The following is a 21,717-nucleotide window of genomic DNA, read 5'->3' on the forward strand; positions in this document are numbered from 1 at the left end:
CGAGACGATGCTATGTGCCTTACGCTTCATAAAAGAATGTGCACGTAACGTTGACTAATACTGATAGCCTAATTAATATCTAACCAGCTGTTCCAGCTGTGTAGGGTGTACGTTCCCTTATTCCACACACCAAGTAGTGCCTTTTGTTAAAAGCTAGTTAGCTTTGAAGCATAACGCGGACGCTTCATAGGCGATTCAGAGCAGTTTAAAAGCAGACAAAGGGGACAAGGTGTCGTTTGAGATGACATCAGATGTTTTGGCGCTGGTATCCGATAAATAACCTTCCTTCAGCAATCAAGAAGTAGACAACAGAAGTTGAGCACCACCCGACTAACCCCACTTAAGATCATGAGATAAGATGTCATGATCTTAAGTTAATGAGACAGGGAAAAAAAATATGATAACTTGACCTCTGTCGGTTCATGGAGGGTCTCAGTGCAGACGTTTTTTATGATTATTACAGGAATATATCCATAATGGTATTAATATTTAATCTAGCTCACTGATATAAAACTCCACAGGGAGAGAGAGAGAGAGAGAGAGAGAGAGAGAGAGACTGAAACGCAATTAGAGAGAGAAAAAAAGAGCAGGGAATCAACATGAGATCATTTCAACCGTAACTCGATACGCTTCTCGTACATTTCCTTTTTGCCCCAATTACTCCACTGGACGAAACCAAAGCAAACCCGGAATAGCGTCCTGACTCCCACAAAAACGATAAATTCCAATGATGAAATTTCTAATGATGATTTCTAAAGACATGGTGTGAGGAGAAGATCTAAAGCCAATGAGCATGAAGAAAATACACACACACCCATGTATATATATATATATATATACGACTTACGGCTGGCCCTATTCTTACACTCTTTCTCTCTTTCTCTCTCTCTCTATTTCTCCCTGGCACAGATAAAAGTGCCACTCAACAGCTGGGGCTGCCTCACTCTTAATAGAACATCCATTCTTTCATCTCTTTTTAGCAACTACACACATCCTTTACTGCGAGAAAAACAAAAAAATACATCAATAGAATGTCACAAAGATAGAGCTAGAGAAGCTGAGAAAGCTTAAAGGAGGGAACGACAGAGACATAGTGCGAGTGATGGATAGAGAGAGATAAACTGGAGACAGAGATGTAGTCAGGCTTGACAGCTTTCCATCAGGATTAGGCTGAGAAGCTGTAAAACACTCAGACTCACACACTCATGCTGAATGTGCCAGTGCGTGATCGTGCCGTTTACAACAGACCATATGTCAGACAAGAAGCTTTAGAGGATTTCACAGGTCTGGACGGGTGAGCTGACTGCGTACACCCCTGCTGACCGCACATCTGTCTGCCGATACACCGGAAAAGACGTATGATATAGAGGATTTGTACAGAACAATTAGATACTAAATCTAGCCTGTGGTGTTCAGCCCTTGACGTGATGATAACAGTAGCCAGCTAGGTTACCGCGACAACAACGGTTAGCTGGTTATTTAGCAAAGCATGTGTGCGAGATGCGATGGTGTTGAGTGTGTAGAAATAGCTCGCAAGCAAAACAAAACTGCAAGTCAGACTGATCGGCTTTCGCATTGCTTTGTTAAACATCTGTTTTATCCCCTTCATCCTCCTCTAAGAAGAAAAATGTGGTCAACATTACTGAGTGTTTTTCTCCAAACTCACTTAATCCCAGATACACACCTGCGGCCTTCTATGCAGCCATGCTTAAGGAACAGGGATTGGACTGAGGTGAAGTCATTTCTCTGATGAATCGCCTTCACGATTGTTTCGAAAAAGTGAGCGCTACCATCAGTCCTGTGCCATGCCAACAGTAAAGCATCCTGAAACCATTCATGTCCGGGATTGCACAGCCATGAATAAAGAATGGTCCAAAAACATGCTACGAGAGCAACTTCTCCCAACCATCCAGGCATAATTTGGGGATGAACAATGCCTTCTGCAGCATGATGGATCACCTCGCCCCAGACCTTAACCCTATTGGGAACTTGTGGTCAGTCCTTAAAAGGCGGATGAACAAACAAAAACCCGCAAATTCTGACAAACTCCAAGCATTGATTATGCAAAAATATGCTGCCATCAGTCAGGATGTGGCCCAGAAGTTGATTGAGAGCATTCCAGGGCGAATTACAGAGGTCTTGAAAAAGAAGGGTCAACACTGCAAATATTTACTCTTTGTATAATCTTAATGTGATCATCAATAAAAGCCTTAGTCACTAATGAAATGCTTGTAATTATACGTCAGTATACCAGAGTAACATCTGACACAAAGATCTAAAACCACTGAAGCAGCAGACTTTGTGAAAATGTATATTTTCTTTCTCAAATCTTTTGCCCATGGCTCTACATCAGGATATGATAAGCACTGGACTCTGCTGCAAGAAATAAATCTTAATAAAACTGAGGGGAAAATGTGCATCTGGTTCGACAGTAACACCATTGGGGTGGAACGGGAGAGTCACGTAATTGATGTGCAGCCGACAAATCCGCAGTAACTCTGTTGATGTTCTCAGGTCAATATGGAGCAAAATCTCTAAGCAACATTTCAAGCGATAAAGAATTAAGGCAGTTCTGAAGGCAAATAGAAACCAACCCAGGGCAGTTCTCTGGGTGAAAATGCCTTGATGATGCCAGGGGTCAGAGGAGAATGACCAGACTGGTTTGACAGTAACACTCTCACGTAACACATTGGTTCCTTCCTACCAATTAAACAAAGGTAAAAGGTAAAATCTGCTGCTGAAATTGGTTTCTTGGACATAACAATGAGGTCACTGTTCTCAAATGGCTTCCACGGTCACCAGATCTCAATCCAATAGAGCACCATTGGGGTGGAATGGTGCAGTTAGTTTAGGAGTAAAATCTCTAAGAAACGTTTCAAGCAATAAAGCCAGTGCTGGAGGCAAAAGGGAACCAACCAAGGAACAGTTTGCATCTAAAAAAGTGGCTGGTTAGCTTTCACTCACTCACTTACTCGTTGTCTATATGGCTTCATCCTGTATTCAGGGTCGCAGGGACCTGGAGCCTATCCCAGGAGACTTAGGGCACGAGGCAGGGTACACCCTGGACAGGGTGCCAATCCATCACAGGGCACACATACCCATTCACACGCTCACATTCCCATTCACACAATATGGGGAATTTGGGAATGCCAATTAGCCTAACCTCCATATCCTTGGACTGTGGGAGGAAACCGGAGTACCCGGAGGAAACCCACCAAGCACGGGGAGAACATTCGGTTAGCATACAATTGAGTGTTAATGTGTTAAGAAAAATGTTGCAAAGCACTGGCACTGGAGACTCCTTCAAAGATTTCCTAATAAGTAAACATTTACACATGTTCCTCTCCAGAGCAAGAGCCTTAATGTAATCCTGTGGAGGAAAAGTGCCAAGAAATCAGTGATAAGCAGTAAAGGGCTAGGTCTAAACAGAGCCTAATCTGCAGCTGACCAGATTGTCCAGAGTGCTTGGGTACAGCACAGCAGAAATCCTGAAGGACAATAGAGAAAGCCTCGTGAGAGGGACGGGGTGTACGCATGAAACCGTTTGTGTCCTTAAGGATATTGTTAAAGCCTCTCAGGATAAGAATAGCTTTCCTTCCTGAGGGTCTGGTCTGGGATTCTCACAATAGGGTGAGACAACTTCGCAGAAAACAGTCCAAACACCACCACCACCACCACGAAACCCCCTCCCCCTTTCATCCAAGAGCACAATCTCACCCTGAGCACTAGGAAGGGGAAGAAAATGAAACACGACCAGAGCTAGTGCTGAGATTCAGATGTGGATCTTATCCTTTTTAAAGCCATATTTAACCCTGGACTTTTCTTGAGCAGGTCAGGTTGTACTGGTTACATGTTTCCAGATCTGTCTCATGGACAGTCACTCACACAATACTGTTCGATGCAACGATCGACATTAAGGAGGAGTCGGCTTTCGCGTGTCCTTTAACAGAGTCCACTGGGAATCCGCTTAAAATAGCGCATGAGGAATCTAAAGCACGATTGTTCTACTTCCCAGGTCTTTCTACATACTCTACTATATCGGATTTCTTACCTTACGGGATGTCTTAACGTTACAACCGAACATCAGTACTACTCTGGAGCTTTCCCAGCACGCTCACAATTAATGTTTTTTGGTAAGCGCATCACTTAAAAAGGCTTGACAGCCTGGAAATGACAACAAACTCTCATTTATGTCATAATGTGCCGTATTTCCAAAATTTCAGTCCAATCGTCATAAATAAATGGAAAGCTAAAAACCCAGCAGAAGGCTAAAAACCCTGTACGAGTAAAAGCCTCTTTTCATTCTATAATAAGGCTGTAGATGGCTTTAGGACAGGAATCTGAATTATTTAAGAACTGCAGAATAATTCAGGTTTTCTTCCCGGCTGTGTGAGGAGCGCTCGTGAAGTACAACACGCCTGAGATCTCAGTGGTCAGATCTGGGTTGGAACTGAGCCACGAAAAGTGAGTCCTCGGCTGCCTGATGGATGCGAGTAATTATTGCATCAAATAAACACGAAGATCAGGTTTGTATGAACAGTGTCGTAAGGGATCGAGGCACGCAGTTGTTCAGCGAGGCGAGATGTGAACAGAAGATGAAATGATAAGTGATGATGTTATGTTGAAAATGACGCTTAAGCAGGAACAGACATGGAGGGAAAAAATTAGCAATGATCGGTAATGATAAGCAATTAGCTTATCTCACATGTCAAATCCTGAGAAAGTGAAAAATGCGTACACGCGTAAGCATTTAAAAAATTAGGGCTTGGAAAATATGATAATATAATAATACTCATCACACATCTTCTATATCACTTTATCCTGTATTTAGGCTCGCAGGAACCTGGAGTCTATCTCAGGAGGCTTAGCTCAAAAAAAGTTGTGAGATCGAGCTACCCTTAAGGGAAACGATTTTAACAAGAATACAGATAAAAGGATGCATTAAGGTTAAACCTCTTCTGCAAGTGGTTGATCAGGTGTCTAAGGTTCTAAGTTGCTGGTTTTCGGATCTGAGGTTCCTGGTTCGAACCCTGCCGTCGATGGGTTGCCACACCCCCATTCTAAAGATTATAATATAACATTTGTTAAACCTCTTGTTTGTGATGTCACACCTGGTCCAGAACCAAACCAGCTGGCAGTCTGACGTCATGTGTGTCTACGGTTTTGCTGAGGGACACAGACACCTGGTCAGCAGGGGGGCCTTGCACCTCCAGGGCAGTGGGTTTGAATCTCATCTCTGTTCTGTGTGTGTGTGTGTCAGTGTTTGGATTTTGCATGTTCTCCCAGTGCTTGCTGAGTTTCTTCCGGTTTCCTCCCACACTTTGCAGATATGCGGTGTGGGCTGATTGCCCATAGTGTGATTGGGTGTGTGTGTCTTTCTGTGTGTGTGTGTGTGTACTTGACACCTCATGCAGGGTTTTCCTTGTGCTCCGAGTTTCCTGGGATAGGCTCCAGTCCCCCACACCCCCCTGAGGATAAGCGCTACAGACAATGAAAGGATTTACAATGATTGTTGTGCATGGTGATGCCAAAACAGACGAGGTCAAAACCCTGGAAGACGAGTTTATCTGCTTCCCACTGACAAAAAGAAAAGAGATTTGTAGTTATCAGCTTTTCAGTGGGAAAATGAGGCTAATCCCGGTCAAGGATTAGTCCCTAAACTCTGGTGCTTGTGTAGTGACCATTTTATCTTTGGGAACAATCACGGCACAAATGTTTAATAAATTGTACACAATAAAAATCCAATATACATGACGGACTTGTGATACGTTGGCACGGTGGCATAGGGATTACCACTATCACCTTGCACCTCCAGGGTCAAGGGTTCGATTCCTGCCTCGGGGTCTGTGTGCATGGAGTTTGCATGTTCCCCCCGTGCCTTGTGGGTTTCCTCTGGGTACTCCCGTTTCCTCCCAAACTCCAAAGACATCCAGATTAGACTAATTGGTGTTTCCAAATTGTCTGTAATGTGTGTCTGGGAGTGTGTGCCCTGAGTCTTGTAGAATAGGCTACAGCATCGCTGTTGGCCGAGCCAAGCGCTCTCAGCAGGGTGGGATGGGAGGAACTTGGGGCTCTTGGATCAATCACGGCTTTACAACCAATCATGGGCATCTATAAGCTCACGCAAGCGTAAGAAGCAGATATCTGTCCTATGTGTGTTACGCCGCCCCCAATAGTGCGTGAGCGAGCAGTTCGGAAACATGCAGTCGGCTTGCGTCATGTGGTTTAGAGGAAAATTGATAGTCTTCGTCCTTAATAAGTAGTAGCCTTATTGTGGGGGCCGCTAGTGACGGGTGGGAATTTGATACGACTAAATTAGAAAGGAAAAAAAACCTTGCTACTTTCAGAATCAAATCGGCACATTAGTATCATGATAATATTGTTTTGCATGGTCCCCGTCTATGGTGTAGATGATTTCCAACTCTAATACGCATCAGTAAGATCCACAGACTACAACATACACTGTTACCTGGTCTCTCGTCGGGTTGTTGGTGTGTATGTGCGTTGTTATTTCACTAGGTATCATCATTTGGCCTGGCGTTATTATCTGTAGCGGGTATGATCGCCAGACAAAATGGCGGGATGTTTTGATTTGGGATTGCGTTATCGCAAACGCTCTATATATTTATGTGACTGTAAATATTCCCTATCATACGTCCCCACCACATATATATATATTTCCCTTGTATTTTCCTCAAAAGTACTACATGGTCCCTTCTAATCACAGCAGCCAAACAGCTGTTTTGTTTACTGGACTAACGGGGGGAAAAGTCATTTTTTACATTTCAGCACATTCTGCAGTGGAATGAAAAGAGCCAAGAAACAAAGTGCGCTAAAAACAGCCCAGGAACAGAGATTAATATGATCATTAAGCAGACTATTTCGTTCAACACTACACCATCTAAAGGTTGTCACTGTTAATGAGAGTCGTAAACTCATAACTGCATCAGCATCAGAACTGAATTTCTGCCACTGAGCTACTAATGTACCAAGAATGCATGAAAAAAATGACTAAAATGATGAAGTCGGTGCCTTGAAGAAAGACAGACTGCTGCTACCCGACACCCTGAGCCGGCCACATCCTCGCCTTCAAGTGGAAAAGGTTTGGCATTAACGAAACGCCCAGCCACTCCTGCTTCTGCGTAACCTCGTTCCCCTTTTCTCTCCGCCTGTCCCTTAGGGAAGGTTGTCGTCTCTGGCCGATACCTAAAGCATGAAGTAATGCTGGAATCGAATTTTTCAGGAGCGCCCTTGAATCCTCCGAAATCCACATGCTTTTCTTCGTTCCCATTTTCCGCCCTGGAAATATTCATTCTGTGCAGAATAATAACCGTGCAATCCAACAAGCGGTAGGTGAGTTACAGGATCTGCAGGATTTCTTTGAATTCTGATTCTCAGCATTGCTTGACTTTTATTTTTCTACACTATAATGATCTGCAATCTCACGCCATGGAGTCACCCAGGAGCAGGGTTTTTCTCTTAGGATTTATTCTTCATGAAGTTTCTGGGTGTTTTCCATGGCCATTCTCACCTTTGACCTGTTTATCACTAATCTCAATCTACTTCCAGATATCTGTAAATCGTCTGTCTCAAGCCGCTTCAATAGCAAATATTCAATTAGAAAGTTTTACAGCAAAGCTGCGCGTACAGATTTCCTTCTTAAGCGTGAAAAAAGCCAGCAAGCGAGACACAGACCTTCGGCTGACCTCAATCTGACACGAATGTTTCTCCTCAAACCCACCCACACAAACGCACACGGAGAGTAGACCGCTCCTTCTAGATCGACACCATCCCTCGCAGAATTAAAACATGAACTAACATGAACTACTGCTGCTGAGCTTTTCTGCTCTTATTCGAACACCGAGCCCTTTTTACTAACTGCCTGGGCATCACGCACACACGTAGCCATGACAGGATGATTTAGGAGGATGGAGGAAACCAAAATACTCAGTTAAACCTCAAATACGCAAGAGGGACGTGCCCAAACCGAGCACAGGTGGAGCAGATTAACCCAAGTTCTACTGAAGTATGCGCAGAGCAAACCACTGCGCTTTTTTAGGGCAACTCCAGACTGTGCAAGCTTTCCCCAAAGTAAATATTTCTCCTACACGTCAAATCCTGCAATGACCATCTGCACACAGAATTTCTCGCAAGCATGAATGTGTGTGTGTTAGTTGTTAAAGCATATGGATTTGATACAGCTGGGATAAGAATTCTCTAAAAACATTGCTCAATATGCACATGACTTTTTCTTCCCCTCCATATATTAAATCATGATGCTGCTCGAAACAGAAGCCAGAGGTTGGAGATGCGGTTCATTTCTCACCGACGCGACATGGAAGCGGTTCCCGGATCAGCTCGGGTCAAGGTCAAGGCTCAGGCTGGCTCCGTGTTTGGTTTTTGCATCTCGTCTGATAATAAATCAGCTCCTGATGAAAAAAGTATTCTGTGCAGCCCTGAACTTCTGAGCAGATGCTTTTATTCAAAGTTAAAGCAACATAATTTAAGGTTGCCAAGGTGACAGTTAAAAGCTGCGGATCATTCCCAGACTCTCGACTTGACTTTTGCACACTGTGATTTTCAACTTTATGAGTTGTCTCAAGCAGCTTTATTTCTTGCAGATTATGAAGTATTAAAAAATACCAACTGTGCTGTTGATTGCTTTAGTGTCATGTCTCATACTAAGCAATATCTTTTTTCCTTCTAATTTTTCTATGTTCTTATTGTATCTTAACTTTCCTTTTAGGTCATGGATGGGGTGTATAAGACTGTCACTGCATGTTATACTGTGTACAGATGTGTATGTGATCAATTTAAATAAAAGATAAATGTAATAATCCTCTGCTCCACACTCCAGTCCAGTAGGTGGCGGTAAAAAAAATGTACCAACTGTTATAAACTCAAAGGAAGAAGAAGAGAATGACTTTGCAAAATATGAGTGTTTTGCAAATGTTTAGCAGAAGATTTTAGCAAGCAGTTTGCATTTTCTATAAACTTGTCAAGGAATTTCACTTTTACAGCATTTTATGGTTGTAAGATGACCTTAAAAACGTTACAAGTGTGAATCGAAAACACAACGATTCTCTACTATATAACAGGAGCTAAAACTTCTGCCGAACAAACTGTATCATGATTTTATAGAAAAAAAATTCTGATTTTCTTACAAGTCTAAATGAACTTGCCACACAGGATTCTGTTCTGCTTGCCTATTGGAATAGTTTAGAGTGCACCACCTGTAGGATAATAGAGGAACTGCAATAAATTAACACCTCAAAAGCAAACATACATTAAACATAATATCTATATAAATACACAATCACGATACATCTTAGAAATGTTAATTCCCCCCATACAGGTCAAATCAACTGAAATGTTCACATTCCTCAGTCTAGATTCTCCCCCACACACTCACACTATGTAACCCATTAGCAGACATGACGTCTGATGACCGATAACCACTTGAACACTGCACAGTATTCCTGACATGAACCTAGTGATTATGACTAAGCATCCAGAAATGTGTTTTGTGAGATCATATAACAGAGTAATATTACTACATGCTTAGTGCTTAGCGGCTGCTTTAGTCACAAATCAAATTTCCGACAGATGAGCAGTTCTGAGAAAATGCGACGTTTGCACTCTCAGCCTCTCAGTGTCTGCACACACTTAGCATCAGCAAAACGCTGCATTTGTTGTCGATGTCATTTGTTCCAGAGAAATATCGCAAATCATGAAAGAAATTCAACTGAACACAAAATAACAGCTGGATCATTTTGGGTTAAGCATTACAGATGGTAAATAGCGCATGTTTGTTCTCATAAGAGCAAGCTCTTGTGCAAGAAGAATGATCTACAGTACCAGACTGGCGCCTGACCTCTGACGAGTGGGGAAAATGAAGGACACGTTGATCCGAGACATTAAAATGCAGATCGTGAAAGAACGAAGAGGAATCGATTTGCACTGCCAAGTCCTGGATGTTTTCACGTCACTAAATGTTATTTATTATTTGCAAAATCGCTGGACTAACACGGGATGAAGCAATTACTCTACAAATCATTCCCAGTCCTTGCGCTAGCACTTGATGGGGTTTTGTGATGTTTTTTTATGGAGAGAATCAGGACCACCAAGGGATGGGGGTTTCCTCACAACCGCACCCTGACAGCATGATGTCCTTCTGCACGGTGCGCTGCCGAGTGCATGGACGTGGCCGCACCCTACCACTGAGAACGTGGACCATATCTCGCTCACTTACGACTTTGTAAGTTACGTTTACGCCCATAACCTATTAAAAACATAGTGGACCTCTGACCGTGTGTGTGTGTATGGTCTATACAGGCACCTGTCCATGTGTGTGTGTAAGAGAGAGTGAGCTGCATTGCTGCAGAGATGATCCCTCTTACACGCTGACTCAGCAGTCATTACACAGCCATTGTCCGGACCACGTGCTGCCTTCGGTGCACGTTCATCACAATGCTTTCAGGCATCCTGACGGATTAAACGCAGCAATCGTGTCAACGTAAAGGGCAACAGAACAAAAAAACTGCAGGCTCAACATGCCAAAGCTACAACATGCTTAGCTTTGTTCAGATCAAGTCATTCACACCATCATAACTGCTAGGAAACTGCAAACTCTCAGAGGAAACATTTCTCTTTTTTCAACATGGCTACAGAAAACATTTTCAACATTAACACTATGAATATGCAAATCAGAAACTTCCCTCTTCCCCTGCAGAAAAGTGTAATAAAAGACTATATTTGCATACTCTAAGCGGATTGGAGCTTTTGGAGCCTCGCTTTTATGATGAAACAACACTAGGTGTGTTTACATGGGCCATAAAATTCCACCAGTAATAGGAAAAATAACACAATCAGAATAAAAATTTTAATAAACTACCACAATTAGAACAGACTGATCCAATCCAGCACAGTTCATTTTACAATTTTAAATCCAAACACTTGATTCGATTGGATGCCTCATGTTGAGGTGACAGGTTTCCCAGAGGAAGGTTTTAGCAGTGTAGTTCAGCTCTAAAGGTCCATTGCACTCAAAATCGCATTGCTGCTTAATTGAGAAAGAACAGCGGAAAATCAAATACTGTTCCTATAACATGATGTGGATTCGCCTGGGTCATCTTCTTCTATTAAATAATTTGAATTATCTTAAACAAGGTTGCCAGATCTCACAGTGAAATCCTGCTTAGGCAGTGCAAAGAAAAAAAAAGAAAAAAAAACACACTGCAGTTTAAAAGAAACAAACAAAAGAAATAATATAATTAATAGACCTCATACAGTAGCTCAGGTATATATGCACACACTTTGTTTTGCAAAAAATGCTTCTTTTTTTTTTTTTATTACCTGTGCAAAAGATTTTTCATGCCCAAGCTGACCTTGATACAAACAGTCTAACTCACCATTAAATTATGGAAAGCAAGCCATATATATATGCAAAAGTGAAAGATTTTACATCCCATCCCCATAAAAGAATTGTATTTTATCATGAAGTCACGTGACGTAACAGCTGTCAACCTGCCTAGCTAATGTTAGAAGTATGTTTTTATATTATATGGTTTATATTCTATAACCAAGAAGTCACATGATGTAAAGGGAAAAAGTTTAAGTTTACCGGTGCAGATGATGTCTTCTTCACTTAAATTAATTCTGAAAATTTCCAGTCATAAGTGTAAATTGACATTTATGGCATTTCGCAGATGCCCTTATCCACTTAATTACTTACATTTTTATATAAGAACCAGAGCAACACCCCGAGCCTTAGAGCTGCCTCCAACTTGTCACTCAAAGAAAGTGACAGACGTGGTGGCTATTTATTTCAGGTACTATGACTCAGCTGAAATGCTCAGTTATATGAAATGGTTTGTATCTATGGAAGTTCCTCTGCACACGTGAAACATTACTGACCTGTCTAACGAAACAAAACTCAGTGTACCTCTCACTCAACTCACTATGTGAGGATACACACCGCCTCGGAGGCCATCCTCCCCCAAACCCCCCGGAAACAAAGAGGGCCTTTATGCCCGGTGGCCAAAAGTGCCACTGTGGGAAACGGGGCTGTTTTTCTCCTGCTGGCGTCTTTATTTAGGCCGGATCCCAAATGACTCCCGTCTCCCTCCCTGCATCGCTGTATTACACAGAAGAAGGTATAATGGCTTTTGCATCACCCTGGGTCAGTGTTTTCCATTCTAGTTGACATCCCCAACACTGCCCTAGGTAGTGCACAACAGGAAGGCATTTGGGATTCAGCCTCACCAGTCAAGGTTATAAAGGGGCATGACGGGTAGGTGACAAGGACTCGCAGGCGCGTATGCAAAGAGTCGCAATTAGCGCGCGGGTGTCAGCTTGTGAACATTGCCATGCAACATCTGGAGAGCTGGAACGACATGCAGATGCGCAGTTCATGTAACATGCAAAGGCGTCAAGGTTGCCTCAAGGTGCAAAGCTTTTACAATGTGTCCATAATGAATAGCCTGTGTGTGTGTGTGTGTGTGTAACATGTTACCATCCTGACTCCAACATGTTCCGACGCCGGCTACGTAACGCACGCGCAAGGCATGATCCCGCGCGCCGGACACGCGCGCGCCCCTCCCTCATTCCATCAGATTACACCATTCTGGCTGCCTCCGAAATCGCCCCCTAATAGTGAACTACATAGTGAGCAGACCCTATTCCAGACGAAATTTGGGATGCGACCCGTGCGCCCTGAAGGACAGACGCGTTTGCCGCACCGAACCGAACCGCACCGCACCGCATGCACCGAACCTGAACCTGCAACTGTCACAAAGCATCACAAACAGAAGAACAACTGCACGTTATTCCTACCGAGCAAGAAGTCACAACTGTTTGTTTGTTTGTTTGTTTGTTTTCCGCGTGAGAGATGCAGAAGATGCAGCCCAGTGTAAAAACAGTTACCTCCCATAAAACCAACGGTCTCAGCTATGAGGAAGCGGCCGCTGCGCCATGCGTTTAGCTCGGATTCGGGCTCTGATCCTACCTCTTTGCGCTCTCGCCGGGGATGAGGATGATGATGATGATGGAGGTGACGGCGGTAATGAGGCACGCGGACTTTTTGCTGCATTGACTCAGCGCTCTCCTGCACTGTACCACGTGACCCCCGCGCTGCGCCGCTCAGGGATGGCCATCACGACTCACTCACAGAACCGACTCTCACAAACAAATCCGAACCGAATCGTTTGATTCATCGCTAAAGCATCGTTGAGGAAAAAAAAGTGTTAAAGCAGGACAGTGAGAGGTTTCTGAGGATAAAATCATGAGGTTTGATGTTTCAGTTTTGAGACAGGACTAGTAATCTGACTGTGCTTTATATAAAATCACAACATATATTTCTCCATCAATATTTAGGAACCTCTGTAGTCCACTGGGCACCGTAGAGCCCAATGGTGTTTACCATTGTATTTATTCCCATCTTACGATTATGTTAGAACGCACACAACCGGCAGTTTGGGAACATGGGAGAACACACATGGGAGTGTAGGAGAAAACCGGAGTACCCTGAGGATATATATAGATATTAGGGCTGTGCAAAAATATCGATACATCTAACTATCGCGATAATTTCTTTTACGATAGTGTATCGATAGTCAAACCTCAAGTATCGGTACTACACTTAAGTTTCTAATAGTTTGGAGGCAAGAGAGTTTTCGGTCTAACAGTTTGGTGACATTGAATACCTCATATTAGAGCATTATGTTCCAGTTTTATGTTTACTTGATGAACTTAAATTTTTTTGCTTAAATTTATTTTAGTTTTATAAATTGTTTATTTAATTTATATGTAACTTTAGTGGCATATAAATTTTAGTTGAATGTTGAAGTGTTAAGTGTTTTATAACAATATGGACTTCAATCACACTGTGCCGTTCTAATGAATTGGAATGGATGGAAAATAAATTGGAATAGGAATTTTAATTCATCTGCCTACACACATACTAATACAAACTATTGCAATATATCACAATATGTATTGTATCGCAATATATCATGATTTATCGTATCGTGACCCATGTATCGTGATACGTATCGTATCGTGAGGCCCTTGCCAATACACAGCCCTAATAGATATATATATAGAGCATGCAAACTCTCCGCACACAGACCAGAGGTGGGAATCGAACCCTCGACCCTTGCAATTCATTCATCTCTTTTCATCTTTCATACTAATTAAATTAAATTTTATTTGTATAGTGCTTTTAACAATTGTCATTGTCGCAAAGCAGCTTTACACAATCAAAAGAGTTATGGATGTTTGTATGAAATGTGAATGTGTATGAATCAAAATGATCAAATCTGTGTAAATCGTCCCTGATGAGCAAGCCAAGGGTGACGGCGACCACTTATCCCATACAGCCTGGAGCCAATCCCAGGACACTTTGGGCACAATGCCAATCCGGACAAATTTTGGGACCAATGCAATCCTTCACAATCTGTGTAAATCTATTGCAGGGCACACACATACACACGACGGCCAATTTGGGAACGCCAAATTGTGTGTGTGTGTGTGTGTGTGTGTGTGTATAAAAATAATATGTATACATACTACAAAATTTTTAGAAGAAACATAATACTACACATTGCTGCCATAATTAAATTCGAGTTTTAAAAAAGGGCATAGATAACAACTGTTGATGTGTGTTTCTATTTTGGGCCCCATGGGTGTGCATATGTGTATGTACTTGTTTTTGTGTGTGCCCTATGACGGATTGGCATACCTCACCTCATGCCCAAATCCTCCAGGGACAAGGTCCAGGCTCCCACATCTTCATCATCTTGAAGAATAATATCTCACATTATATGGACCTTAAGATTTTCATCAGAGGACAAAAGAACAATTTTTGTTGTTTATCTTATTTTATTTATTTATTTTTTGTTGTTGTTTCTAATTAATAACATTTTATTTGTCGCATTGCAATGCGTCTTTGTAGATTTAAAAAAAGCGTACAACAGTGCAGAGAAAGGAGCTGGGGTGTTGTATGAGGAAGGCTAGAGTGGCAAAGAAGTATGTTAGAGTGGTGCAGGACATGTATGAGAGCTGTAAGACAGTGGTGAAATGTGCTGCAGGTGTGAAAGAAGAGCTCAAGGTGGAGGTGGGTCTGCATCAAGGATCGGCTCTAAGCCCCTTTTTACGTTTGCTCTGTTAATGGACAGGATGACAGATGAAGTAAGACAGGAGTCTCCATGGACTATGATGTTTGCAGATGACATTGTGATTTGTAGCGAGAGCAGGAAACAGGTGGAGGGAAATTTGGAGAGGTGGAGGTACGCTCTGGAAAGCAGAGGCATGAAGGTTAGCCGCAGCAAGACGGAATACATGTGTGAATGAGGGAACCTAAGTGGGACGGTAAGGCTACAGGGAGCAGAGGTAAAGAGAGTGCAAGACTTTAAGTACTTAGAGTCAACGGTCCAGAGCAACGAAGAGTGTGGGAAGGAGGTGAAGAGGCGGGTACAGGCAGGTTGGAACGGGTGGAGAAAAGTGTCAGTTGTGTTGTGCGAGTATCAGCGAGAGTGAAAGGAAAGGTGTACAGGACAGTGGTAAGACCAGTGATGCTCTACGGCTTAGAGACAGTGGCATTAAAGAAAAGACAGGAGGCAGAGCTGGAGGTAGCATAGATGAAGATGTTGAGGTTCTCTTTGGAAGTGACAAGGGTGGAAAGGATCAAGAATGAGTTCATCAGAGGGACAATGCCCCTAGATTAGATGTTTTGGAGATAAACTCAGAGAGGCCAGATTGAGGTGGTTTGGACATTTTCAGAGGAGCGATTGTCAATATATCAGCAGAAGGATGCTGAGGTTGGAACTGCCGACAGGAAGTCTAGAGAAAGACCAAAGAGGAGATTTATGGATGCAGTGAGAGAGGACATGAAGTTAGTTGGTGTGAGAGAAGAAGATGCCGAGGATAGGGTTAGATGGAGGAAGATGATTCGCTGTGGCGACCCCTGAAAAGGAAGAAGAAGATGCATATCAGGCCATGCATATTGGCTAAAAATCTCATACTGGGGAGTTAAATCTCATCTCCAGTCTGCGCTGTGTTGTGTGTCTAGTTTGCCTGTTCTTTCTGTGCTTTGTGGGTTTTTTCCACGTACGCTACTTTTACCCACAGTCCAAAGACATGCATTGTAGGCTAACGTTTATGTCCAAATTGCACAAAGTGTACAAGTTCCAGAAAATATATGAAATCGATGAGTTTCTTTATATTGATCTTTATACTTTAATCATAGAGGACAAAAAGTTCAATGTCTAATTTTCTCTGATTCTTTATCTAAATAATTTTTTTTTCAAAAAGGTTTTGTCTGTACATTGGGCTCTTGTATCAATCACTCTTAATTATATCTTTATGTTTTATACATTGGAGGACCTGAAACCAGTCACAGAGAAATTTCTTTCTGACTGAATGGATGTTTGTGTGGATGTATGTCTGTTCAGTCAGATTTTATCACAGGATCATGCAAAACTGGCTGGACAGAATTTAATGAAACTTTGCCAGTCCTTAGGTATTCGCCTAAAGTTAAACCTGTGGCATAATTGAAATCAAAATGTTGAATAGAAGGAAAGTTATGAGCAGTTATGTGCCAGATTATAAACCGCACATTTTGACAGTGTACTGGGCATGCCTCGACTGTAGGCGCGTCTTAAAGTCGACTAATGGATAGAATTTAGTGAAACTTTTGCGGTCTTTTGTTGAGTAAAAGTGATGTTATGAACAGTTATGTCGCAGATTTAATAATCTACTTTTAAATAAGCTACTAATGCACTACTTGCTCAATGTAAACAAACACTTAATAGGTATTAATTAGAAAAGTATTATTAGTTGAATATTTGTATTGGGATTAGTTCATATTTTCACTGCTGAAATAACAGCACTGAAGTGGAATAAGTAAATTTTAACACACTGGAGTCATTTTAAGACAAAACTTTATCTTTATTCGATCTACTTTTTTGATTTCTCATCTGTGATTCACTCTCCGATTACGTAACAGGGAGTGTATTTGACTGACGACGAAAAAAGTACAACTTAGTGTAATCAAGGCGTAAGATATTCAACCTTACAGAATGTGATTTTTTTTGTATTAATAAATAGACAGAGAGTTCTGCTGTACAGAAAGACAGACAGACATGTATGTAGGGTTCAACCTGAAATAATAATATCACTATTACCTTAATGCTCATCAGATTATTTTTAGATTTAACATTTTAACTATGGGTGGCATGGTGGCATAGTGGTTACCACTGTCGCCTTGCACCTCCAGGTTCTTGATTCTGTGTGTATACAGTTTGCATGTTCTCCCTGTGCTTGGTGGGTTCCCTCCGGGTTTCCTCCCACGGTCCAAAAACATGCAGATTAGGCTAATTTCTCATTAATGCAATTATCTAATCAACCAATCACATGGCAGTTGCTACAATGCATTTAGGGGTGTGGTCCTGGTCAAGACAATCTCCTGAACTCCAAACTGAATGTCAGAATGGGAAAGAAAGGTGATTTAAGCAATTTTGAGCGTGGCATGGTTGTTGGTGCCAGACGGGCCGGTCTGAGTATTTCACAATCTGCTCAGTTACTGGGATTTTCACGCACAACCATTTCTAGGGTTTACAAAGAATGGTGTGAAAAGAGAAAAACATCCAGTATGCGGCAGTCCTGTGGGCGAAAATGCCTTGATGATGCTAGAGGTCAAAGGAAAATGGGCCGACTGATTCAAGCTGATAGAAGAGCAACTTTGACTTAAATAACCACTCGTTACAACCGAGGTATGCAGCAAAGCATTTGTAAAGCCACAACACACACAACCTTGAGGTGGATGGGCTACGACAGCAGAAGACCCCACCGGGTACCACTCATCTCCACTACAAATAGGAAAAAGAGGCTACAAATGCACGAGCTCACCAAAATTGGACAGTTGAAGACGGGAAAACCGTTGCCTGGTCTGATGAGTCTCGATTTCTGTTGAGACATTCAAATGATAGAGTCAGAATTTGGCGTAAACAGAATGAGAACATGGATCCATCATGCCTTGTTACCACTGTGCAGGCTGGTGGTGGTGGTGTAATGGTGTGGGGGATGTTTTCTTGGCACACTTTAGGCCCCTTAGTGCCAATTGGGCATCGTTTAAATGCCACGGGCTACCTGAGCATTGTTTCTAACCATCTCCATCCCTTTATGACCACCATGTACCCATCCTCTGATGAATATTTCCAGCAGAATAATGCACCATGTCACAAAGCTCGAATCATTTCAAATTGGTTTCTTGACCATGACAATGAGTTCACTGTACTAAAATGGCCCCCACAGTCACCAGATCTCAACCCAATAGAGCATCTTTTTGGGATGTGGTGGAACGGGAGCTTCGTGCCCTGGATGTGCATCCCACAAATCTCCATCAACTGCAAGATGCTATCCTATCAATATGGGCCAACATTTGCCACGTAGAATTAAGGCAGTTCTGAAGGTGAAAGGGGGTCAAACCCCGTATTAGTATAGTGTTTCTAATAATCCTTTAGGTAAGTGTATATATACTGCAGGTTGGAGGGGAGCACAATCCAAGAAGCCCTTAAACTTAATATAACAGCATGTAGAATGAGATAAGGAGTAGAAATTGCATCTCAAGATTTGAGTAGTTTAAAACGAACCGAACAGCTCACGAGTCGCTCATCATCATCATCATCATCATCATCACCACAGCTGGAAAGCACTGCGTGTTTGCTCTTTTAGCCCAGTCCTGCTCAGGAACCAAAGTTAAAGGCTGTGATTGAGCCACGGCGCCAGGACTCCAGGAGTTTAATAAGCCGTATACAGCATGTTCAGAAACTCCAACCCAAAACAGGGAGGAGGAAGTGTTTAAAGTGTAACTTCATTTCCGCTCACATCTGTATCCTTTCCAGGAAACACAGCCAGAACAACCACTACTATAAACACACACACACACACACACACACACACACACAATAACTAAGTGAACTAAACACACTGCGTCCTAAGCCACAAACTACTACAGAGTGAACAGTAGTGGCGGTTTGGGACGCAGCCCACAGTCTGATACACAGCGAGTCGCATCTCAGAGCAACTAAAGGAAAATGTAAGCAAGTGACCGTTACCGCGTTTCCTTACCTGCTGCGATGTCGTCCGTTACTTCTTCTTTATCAAACATTGTATCCATTGTATCCTCGTGGGAGGGGTTTTATCTTTTTTTTTTAAATTCTAAATCAAAAGATCACCAGACCCCACTTTCTACTTTGAACACAGCAACTCATTGAGTGTTTTTTTTTGTTTCTTTGTTTTAAAGTCCTGTTTGAGATTTTAAATGCGACTCTCTTTTTTTTTTTATTCTACTATTAAACCACACATTCAAAATAGTTCCGGACAGGACAGCAAGCTTGTTTTTTTGCCGACTTTCCCTCCTTCCCTCTCCCTCTCTCTCTCTCTCTCTTTGCCCTGGATATCTGGCACTTTGAAGAGAGGAAGTGTGGACTCGCCGTCCCGCCCCTCACGCGACCCTCCCGGTGCTCCACTGACCTAATGAGCGTTTAATCTGCGCAAATCGAGCGCAGCCACACTGGACCAGGCGAACATCTGTACTGCAGAGTGTAGAGGCAGGAAACATGATACTTAACTCTTAAACTTAAAAAAAAAAAAAAAAACAATAAAAACAGCTAATTTACATAAGGCAGGATTAACTCTGTTTAATTTTCATCAGATAATCACGAGAAAAAAAAAGATGATGTCATTTAGTGAGCGCCCCACACACACACACAACTCTGGTCCATGCTCTAAGAGTTGACTTTAATGCTGATACACCTATCAGCCATAACATTATAACCAACCCATCCATCCAGGAACCTTGGTTCTCCCACTAGGAAATCTGGAATCAACACTCATACACACATTCACACACTACAGGCAATTTGGGAACATTATGCCCAGCTGCCTAATATTGAGTCGGTCCCCCTTTTGCCACCATAACAGTGATGCATTGTGTGTTCTGACACCTTTCTTTCACAACCAGCATTAATCTTTTCCTCAATGTGATTCTATTGAATCACTCCCCATGTGCATCAGTGAGCCTCGGCCTTCCTTGGATCACTTTGGGTACTGTACGTCCTGAACACTGCAGACCGGAAACAATCCCACTAGAACTGCAGATTTGGAGTTGCTCTGACTCAGTCCTCTAGCCATCAAAATCTAGCTCTTCTTACAGTAGGTACTGTACATTTTCAGTAACTCTTTACAGTGGCAGCTGGAAGCTAAGCAGCAAATGAACCTTGTTTGCCCTGAAGTTAATGTGTTGGAAGCAGGAAAAATGGGCGTTTTCTCATTTGGGAGATACCAGTTAGCGCTATCACTGTATGCTATATAGTCAAAAAAGGCAATTAGCCTATATTAAAAAAAATCATGTTCTGTAGCATAAAGTCTGCTTTATTGAGGTTACCAAGTATTAATGGATGGAGGCTTGGTTGTAAATTTTTATTTAGTATTTTACAAATACAGTTTCTACCTTCTGTGGCATGGTGGCTTAGTGGGTAGCACTGTCTCCTTTCACCTCCAGGGTCTGGGTTCAATTCCCAGCCATATTCGATTCCTGCCTTTGTGTGCATACGGTTTGCATTTTCGCCCTGTACTTGGTGGGTTTCCTCCGTGTACTTTGATTTCCTCCCACAGTCCAAAGACATGCAGATTAATATCATTCATGTTCCCAAATTGCCCATAGTGTGTGAATGAGTGTGTGTGCACTACACTGGATTGTCACCCCAACCAGGGTGTACCTCTGACTCATTCCCTAAGCTTCCTGGGATAGGGTCCAAGCCCCCCATAACTCTGTATACAAGATTAAGTGGTATAGATGATGAGTAAGTGAGTGAGTTTCTACCTTTCGTACAGCTACATTCCATTGCATAAGGGATATTTTCATAACTGGGAAGCTATTGGAATTTGGGATATTTTGTTAAAAATACAGTATGCATAGAGAAGTAAAAGATTTTTTAAGGTGTCCTTCACAACAACCTCTGTGCATGCCGCATATAAAAATGTTTTAAATCGTAAATAAACACTATAAAATCCAAAGCATTTACAAAAAAAAAGGATTTGGTGTGCCTCAATGTCCTGTTATGACACGTAACCTTGAAATATAGGCTAATAATTAAATTATTAATAACAGTTATTATGTTTAACATCTCATGCTTGAAACACTATTTTTACAAGTTTAGTTCACTTAACCCTTTCATGTCCTGGAAAGAATCTTCAATTTCTAAAATTGTCTATGAAGTCCTGCAAGCATAGCTCTATTACCGAAATGATAAATAAATAAAAAAAATACATTTCAACAAACAATGCTAATACTAATTTATGGTAAAAGGTAGCAGGAATAACAACAAAAGGTTAAAAAGTAACAATGTATGTTACTGTATCTGCAAGTTCTTTTTTTGTGAACTTGACTTCCAAAAGTGATTGGAAAATATGGGAATAACATCACATTTTCCATCACATTGCCATGATCAACCTGCCTGCTTCACGTCTGAAATGCTGGCCTCCCGGGAACTCCTTTAATGACCCAAACATTGTCTTGGAGTGAGGTCAGGACTGTACAGGGGATTTGGCAATAACTCCCAACCGAGTTCCTGCAATGTGCAAGTGGTGCTGGTGTGTACAGTTCCCACAGACAGATTCGTCTCCTCCACAAGTTATCTTGTCGATTTTCAAGGA

General features: G+C 42.1%; 1 protein-coding gene across 4 annotated transcripts in view; it reads right to left on the bottom strand.

Moving 5' to 3' along the window:
* hspa12a (heat shock protein 12A) overlaps positions 1–19,418 on the bottom strand; it is a 50,714-nt gene extending 31,296 nt beyond the window's left edge. For 3 of the 4 annotated variants that reach the window (XM_053509704.1, XM_053509706.1, XM_053509703.1), the window contains exon 1: positions 19,129–19,418. In XM_053509704.1, the coding sequence (XP_053365679.1) occupies positions 19,129–19,177 (49 nt within the window). In that variant the 5' untranslated portion in view covers positions 19,178–19,418. Of the gene's footprint in view, positions 1–13,006; positions 13,093–19,128 lie in introns of those variants that run through there. The other variant, XM_053509705.1, reaches the window with a different exon arrangement.
* Positions 19,419–21,717: the final 2,299 nt, after the last annotated feature.

Source organism: Clarias gariepinus, chromosome 13, assembly GCF_024256425.1.
Source record: "Clarias gariepinus isolate MV-2021 ecotype Netherlands chromosome 13, CGAR_prim_01v2, whole genome shotgun sequence".
In the NCBI taxonomy this organism is placed as follows: Eukaryota; Metazoa; Chordata; class Actinopteri; order Siluriformes; family Clariidae; genus Clarias; species Clarias gariepinus.